The 8,508-nt window shown below is 31.7% G+C and overlaps 1 protein-coding gene across 2 annotated transcripts; it reads right to left on the reverse strand.

The window, feature by feature from the left end:
• Positions 1-4,852: 4,852 nt before the first annotated feature.
• Positions 4,853-6,958, reverse strand: LOC130992895 (uncharacterized protein ycf20). Of its 2 annotated transcripts, none has more exons than XM_057917659.1 (2): positions 6,504-6,958; positions 4,853-5,318 (listed from the first exon to the last, which is right to left on the reverse strand). In XM_057917659.1, the coding sequence occupies exons 1-2, from the start codon at positions 6,537-6,539 to the stop codon at positions 4,989-4,991; spliced, it is 366 nt and encodes a 121-aa protein (XP_057773642.1). In that variant the 5' UTR covers positions 6,540-6,958; the 3' UTR covers positions 4,853-4,988. The 2 variants fall into 2 exon arrangements, with proteins under 2 accessions (XP_057773642.1, XP_057773641.1); XM_057917658.1 differs by having other exon boundaries at positions 4,853-5,496.
• Between the last annotated feature and the right edge of the window lie 1,550 nt (positions 6,959-8,508).

Here is an 8,508-nt window from a genome sequence, read left to right on the forward strand (position 1 = left end):
GTAAGTCAATAGTGATACACAAATTTATATATACACCAGAAATCTTATTAGCATTTAAGTCTTATTAAGTCACCGAGATCTTGATTCTTCACTTAGGTCAGACAGAAGAATACATCTCACTGTGATCTTAACAATACGTTTACACGCACCAGTATAGACAAGTAGCCAAAATAAACTACTTCCATCTATACTGCAGCCTAAACCAACAACTCGTCCTAAAGTCATCTCGGTTGCGATCAATTTATATTTCATAAGGTTATTCCAATTATGTGGTCTTTTGTGATCTACAACACACCATATAATCTACTTATATAGAGATAATTGGACATGCATATGTAATTATGAACAATTCAGATAGGAGATTAGATAGTGAACTCAGGAATCATTGTATACAAACATAGAAGTTCTTGCTTTCAGTATACAAATCCAACAATCTTCGACTTATACTAAAGCAAACTTTTAGTATACAATGTGTCTATTTACCAATCACCTAACAATTCTCCCACTTATACTTAAATTTTCCCAAGTGGGTGGCATCAATCGCATTCCCATCGTTCAATAACCATTTGCGATAGGCCTTTTTGTGAAAGATTAGTAAATTTCTCCAATATGTGTTATTTCATTCTATGAGCACATAACCTCGATTTACGAATAATCGTATAACTTGGTACTTACTGTCAATGTGTTTGACCCCTTTGTGGTTCATGAATTTCTTAGAGTTTGCAACTGCACTTGAGTTATCACGAAGGTGATGTTCTCACGCAAACTAGAAATCACTCTTAGATCATGGAGGTAGAGTACAAACCAAATGGTTTTTACATAGCTCGAGATAATTATTCTTTGTTCCGGCCAGCCTGGAAGTCCGAAACTGTATAATCCAAAAGAAACTAAACTGTCTAACTGGTAAAATATCCTTTTTCTCTAGTCAGGGACTTGATAATATAATTTACCACAGTTTAATGTCCTTAACTAGGACTATATTGATATCTTACAACCATGCTAACTGCATAGCAAATATTAGATCTCGTACATAACAATCCATACATAAGGCTATCTACTACGGAAACGTAGAATACTGCCTTTATTTCCTCAACCTCAATAGGCATCTTAAGACATTTGTCTTTAGATAAAGGAACACCATAGCTCAAAGGTTGCAATCCTCTCTTGGTGGTATGCATACTAAAACGAGCATTCACAGTATCAATGTAAGACACTTGATATAAGTCCAACATCTTTTTCTAGTGATCCCTTATAACCTTCATCACAAAGATGTATAATATATCTCCTTAGTCTTTCATCTGAAATTGTTCGAATAACCACTACTTCATATCTGATAATAACTCCATATTGTCGCCAATTAAGACGGTACTATTGTTGCAGCCTGCCGTCTAGCCTGTGATAGCGTAGACCGAGTATCGATACGACTAGATAAAAGAAAGGAATAAAGACGGGGAAAAACTAAACTCGACATCAAGCGGAAGCAAATAACAAATCATGTTAATTCTAGCAACATAATAACCCTTCAAAACATAAGCATCAACAACTTTATAAAAGTCAAAGTATCGAGATTCTCGTCAACGTTTACAAAGGAGGCATAGCTCAATATTTACAAAGATTCATATTATGTAGAGTATCGCAGCAAAAGGTGAACATACTATATGTATGAAGACATATAGCTGAGAGCATATCACTTTATTAAGTCTAAAACAAACTCCAAAATCATAATGTTACCATATGAAATGAAAATACGGTAGATAGTAAACATCCGAAACAACAACCCCGCCAACACCAGGCCATCCTCCATCCTTGCTTATCCTGCATATTTAGAAATATGCAAGGCTTGAGTACCGAATACTCAGTGGACATAAGCCGAAAATAAATGAAACTTGCTTATTAGAGCTATAGATTGAAGTTGCCATCGTTTCAAGCATAACACAAGAATTTTAGTATAAATAAACCTGTGCATAGGGATGTAAACGAATCGAATCGAATCGAATATCATTGTATTCGATTCATATTCGTAAAATTAATTACATATTCGAATCGGTATTCGAATACCTTTCGAATCATATTTCGCTATTTGTATTCGATTCGTATACTATTCGCGAATACTCGAACCGAATCGAATATTCGTTTGTCTTTTTTTAAAAATGTATGTAACACAATATAAATCGAATATTCGGTTCGAAAAATTCCTATTATTAATTTAATTCGAATATATTCAATCCACGATTTTAATAGAGAAAAAAATGTAAAATAATATTTCAAAATTTACTTAAAAAACTCAATAATATATATTAAAAATATATTCTTCTATTTCAAAATCCAACTCCAAAAATAAAATTTTATTATTTATATTTTATTATATATATATATATATATATATATATATATATATTTCGAATACCGAATCAAATCGAATCGAATATCGTGATTCTCGAATAGTATTTGATAACTAAACGAATCAAAAAAAGTATTTGTATTCGTATTCGAATCATAAAATTTGATATTCGAATATCAAAAATTCGAATCGAATACCGAACCGAATCAAAATTATTTGCTTCATTTACATCATGCAAAATCTCAAATCATAAGCATCATAAATAATGATTGCGCAATCAAAAACTCAACATATATGTACCACATCTACGATTCATCATCAAAGGTACTTAGCAATAGGCCTCCCTCTCATGTACCGTGACCGGCCGACCCGATAGACGGCTCACAGTCACCTCTGTGCACAAAATTCTGCTTGGGGCAGGACCAAATTCACCCCATCGGTAGAGGGTATCACACAAGTTCATAATCAAAATATACGACAAGTCAATAAGTTCAAATTATACTTCATCTCAAAACATTTATCAAATCATATCATCATCTTTTGAGAACTCATATAATAGCGTAAAGGAAGTAATGTCCACATAATAGTGGTAGTCAAATAATGCCCACCCGACAAACTTAGCTTCCTTCAGGTAGTACTCGAAATGATCTCACTTGAGTCCTCGACCGGTATCTTCAGTTATCATCACATCGTAGTAGTGCATGAGACAAAATAAAGGATTTGGTCGGAAACTTCCTCACTAAGAAGCTAACTTCACCTGAGTCCTATTAGAACACTTCATAATCACACTCGACTTATCTCAATCTTATAAACTTAATGCTACGTCAATATACACTAACCTTATTCTCGACTTTATCGCTCCCATAGAACTAATCACAATAGCAACCAACACATAGACAAAGCACATATACAAGCAAAATAGATGTCACATAAGTATATGGAAGACTAAACAAGTTCATTAATCCACATAGCAATCATGTTTAGAAACTTTTGTGAAAATTGAAAAAACATTTATAGTTGGGGAAAAAATCCCAAAAATTTGTTTTAAAAAGCCAAGAGTATATTAACAAACATTCTTGATTCAATCATTCATAAATAAATCACATAAACAAGTTATCTCTATTAATAGTATTCTTGACAAACTAAACTCGAAACTCCTTCGCCAGAAAATTCTCAAAATTTCAACTTAAGCTCACAATCTACCCTATAACATGAATATACGATCATATGACTCAAGAAAAATCAAACTTGGCTTCCCCTTTGACTCATCATTTTCGGTCATCACAAAAAAATTAGGGAAAGGTCTGTTTCGTCTCATCTTTCCTATGTAGGCTTAATTAATCATCACATAGCCATATATGTTCATAATTAACACTTAACTTATCGCATATGAGAGATCTCATGTAATCGCACAAACTAAACTCGGTGAAAATTCACAATTTAATCATGTCATGGTCCTATTTGGGTTCCAATTAGGATATAGACATCATTAATACAAGTATGGATCTCATAAATCAAGAATACCCTAATTCTAGTAAACTAAACTCAAGTAAATTCACATATAGGCAACAATTAATCAAATTGATCATGAATACTTAGTCTAGACTTGCTTTTAATCAATTAATCTTAGCCAATTCAAGCATATATCTCATAAATAAAAAAGTCTCAATTTTAAGTAAACTAACTTTTTAGAAAATCTTTAATCGTGCTTAAATTACCAATTAAAGCCTAGATCTAGCAAATTAGCTCAATCAATCACAAATATAAGCTATCACTTATCCATTTCAACCACATAAACAAAAATAACTAATTTCCATCAAACTAACTCACTCCAATTTCCATCAATCACTTCCAATCATCCATCCAATCCATCTCACAATAATATAACTAAGTATTCTTAATTGACTAGTTGTAAATAACCCCAAGGCTCAGGAGCAAAAAATTATCTATGACCTATATACTGGGGTATTGACAATCATTTACATATCTCGCACAGAATGAGATAGAGGTGAGCATTCAGGAGGTTCGGGTCAAAACCGAATCGTACAGGAAAAATAAACGAATCCAAACTGCCTATAAAACTTTAAACCAAACCAAACCGTTTAGATGGCCGAAACCGAATCAAACCAAACCGTAAATTTTTGGTTTGGTTTGGTTTGGTTCGATTTGGCATAAACCGTTATATTTTAAAATATATATTTAATAATTTATTAATAATATTTAATTCTAGATGATACAATTATAATTTAATATGTGTAAAGTACTAAAGTGTAAAACCCTAAAACATGAATTTAATTTTTAATTATTTAATAATTAATTATTCAAACTATATATATTTAATAATTTATTAATAATATTTAATTCAGGCTGGTTCGGGTTGAAAACCGCACCGTTTTTTCAAACCCTAACCAAAATGGTTCGATTTTTTTAATTTCAAACCAAACCGACGGTTTGGTTCGGTTTGGCAGTTCCGGTTTGATTTTGCTCTGACCTACAATGAGATATAAACAATAATATGGAATAGCCCCAAGGCGATGGAGCAAAATGGAATACCATGAAACAGAAACAAAGATAGGGAACATAAAGGCTAATACAGTTGTAGAGTAGTGAAAGGGGAAACATTAAGAAACGAAGCTAGCTGAAGAATTCAACTGGCTAGTTTGAAGGCATCAATGAAGAGACCATAAGTGAAACCCATCTTGAAATTGTTCAGAAGGGCGACCGCGAAGGTAATCTTGGGCCTGCTGTAATAGAACCTCGTCACATACTCCGTAATTAGAACACACAGCACTGCTGCTATAACGTCATTGACACCTAAAGCTCCGAAAGAAAGAGAGATGGTTTGGGCGACGTAGAAGCCACCCAAGAGAGAGATGCCGCCAAAGAGTGCCCTTCTTGACGGGCTTCTGAAATAATTGCGTGAAACATCTGGTATGATTCGTATAATGTCAACTAATCGTCGAGGCCCTTCACTGTCCTGCACAGCACCAACTCTAAAGGAACTTGATGAGGATCTTGAACTAAAAGTTCCCCACTTTACATTTGAATTGCTTGTTTTAGCAATGACACCGTATTCAAGGAGGCCAGTGCAACTCAAAGCAACAGCATTTGCCATTTGCAACAATTGCTAATGGATATCAACAAATGACTGTTTCCTATAGGAAAGAAATCAATGATATTACTGCCCATTTTTCCCCACCAAAAACCTTCCTTCCAAGAAACAGTATATACAACTAAAGAACATAAAACAAAAAACAAAAAAACATCTTTTTATGCAGAAGAATAAAATATGATCTACAAATCAAAATGAAAAGGACAAAAGGCATAATTTTAATAGATCAAATGAGCAGCACTATTTATAATTCAATGTAGCTGAAAATCAATGATAACAAGAGCAGCTTGAGCAGTATATATACCAAATCACACCACAATATATGGTATTTTTCCAAGTGACCTAAACATAATTGATCGAGAAACAGACAATTCAGAGCTCCTTAACATTGATAAATCTTTTTACGTATTTATAGAAAAATAGAAGCATAAAAAAATCCAACAAGCGTAGAATCAATGAGTTCAATCATACGGATTACATCAAAAATTGCGAAACGTAATCATTTCTGACAGAACATATGTAACTGAAGTACTAGAAGTGAAGAGCTTGATAAAAACATCAATGGCGTCAAGAATATTTGACGGTCAATAGTTTCCAAAAAAATACAAGAATTAGAGGAAAGACACGTATGGTAAAATGGGTAATTTAGGTGGGAAAGGGTTTTGGCACTTAATGACTTGTAGAAATGCAGAGCAGTAGCCGGATCTGACCAATACCAGATCCAGATCCATTTTAATATATCAGATCCAGATCCGCCCCAGAGGATCTGAAAATTTGGGATCCAGATCCAGGTTCGGTACACAGATCTAGATCCACGGATCTACTTGAATCTAACAAACTCATTCATAAATTTCCAATATAATAAACTCATTCTGTCATTCATAAATTTCGAACCAAAGTCGAAAATGGCCGACAAAATCAACTTATCTAACAATGACGGTTGAAGTTTCGAATATAGTTATAAATCTAACAACTTATCTAACAAAATAGCTGAATTTCGAACACATCAATGCCTCAATCTAACAAAATAGACATAGACAAATTTCTGACCTTAGATTCAGAGCATCCTGTGGTGGACATCGACATTCGGCCGGCGGCAAACGAAAGGTGAAGCTCTGGCGGCGAATGGTGCAGCCGCTGAACTCGCGGTTGTGCTGCTGTGCAGTGTTCTGGCGGCGAACGGTGCGGCGAGAGGTGGTTGTTATGGCGGCGGCGACATGGAGAAGCTGACGGAGTCGGGAGTCACCTGTAAGTTCCCTTCGCCGGCCGTCTACGAGGCTGTAAAAGAGAGAGAGATGGGCGGCTATCTAGCGGGATGGAATATGCTGTCCGCCTATCCTCGCCTTCGCCGGCGACTGGATTGAGAGTGAGATGGGCAGGGTGAGGTCGTGAATGGGGCGACGAAAGGGAGGGAGATGGGCAGGGTGAAGGGCTGAGACTGAGAGCGGCGACCTAGAGGGACCGAGGGAGTTGGAGAAAAGTAGAAACTAGGGTTTGTAATTCTAATTTGTGTATTATTATTAATTTTTAATATATTTAATATTATTAGTTTATATATATATATATATATATTATATTAAAGCAAAATAAATTATATCATACGTGGCCCCGTATAATCGCTCTATTCTAATTTTCCTCAATTCTCATTCATTCTTATTTTTTTCTAAATTTTTAATCAATTTTAATATCCAAAAAATATTAAACTATAAATACATAATTAAAGATTTGGTTTTATCCATTGCGCATCTTCTTTATAATACTCCATAGAATTAAGCCTTAACCTACGTGGTATATCTAGAATCTCACCATTTCAAAATTTACCATATATTCTTCATCATTTATTAATTAATAACTATTACATTCTATTTAAAGATTCATTAATCTTAATAAATATCTTCTTTAATAAATGTGTGTATAATAATAATAATAATAATAATAATAATAATAATAATAATACTCCCTCCGTCCACCAAAAAAACTCTCATTTGGGGTTCGGCACGGAGACTAAGAAAGCTGAAAAGGGTGGTTTAAAGGTGGTGTAAAAGACTAAAAGGGTAGTGTTTATGTATTGTAATTACTTTTACTAATCTTTCACTAGCTATTTGATAATAATAATGACAATAATAATAATAATAATAATAATAATAATAATAATAATAATAATAATAATAATAATAATAATAATAATAACAATAACAATAACAATAACAATAAGGATAATAATAATAATAAGGATAATAATATAATAAGGATAATAATAATAATAATAACAATAACAATAATAATAATAATAATAATAATAATAACAATGACAATAATAACGATGATAATAATAATAATAATAATAATAATAATAATAACAATAACAATAATAATAATAATAATAATAATAATAATAATAATAACGATAATAATAATAATAATTATAATAATAATAATAATATAATAAGGATAATAATAATAATAATAATAATAATAATAATAATAATAACAATAATAACAATAACAATAATAATAATAATAATAATAACAATAACAATAATAACGATGATAATAACAATAATAATAATAATAATAATAATAATAATAATATAATAAGGATAATAATAATAATAACAATAACAATAATAACAATAATAAGAATAATAATAATAATAATAATAATAATAATAATAATAATAATAATAATAATAATAACAATAATAACATAAGTAATGATAGAGTAAAGTGGGGCCAATAGGTAAAGGTGTACTAATTTTAAAAGCAAGGGAGGGTATAATTGTCCAAAAAGTAGAGTAGGAGTTTTTTTGGTGGACAAATATTTAAGGGCAAGTAGGAGTTTTTTTGGTGGACGGAGGGAGTATTAACTTACATATAATCTAAATTAATAAATTTTATTATTTATTTTATCTCGATAAAAATTAATCTTAATAAATATAATTAATAATATCTTCTTTATAATAGGATTAAACCTTAACCTATGTGGCATATCTAGAATCTCACCATTTCATAATAATAATAATAATAATAATAATAATAATAATAATAATAATAA

The sequence above is a fragment of the Salvia miltiorrhiza genome, chromosome 7 (assembly GCF_028751815.1).
Source record: "Salvia miltiorrhiza cultivar Shanhuang (shh) chromosome 7, IMPLAD_Smil_shh, whole genome shotgun sequence".
NCBI lineage: Eukaryota > Viridiplantae > Streptophyta > Magnoliopsida > Lamiales > Lamiaceae > Salvia > Salvia miltiorrhiza.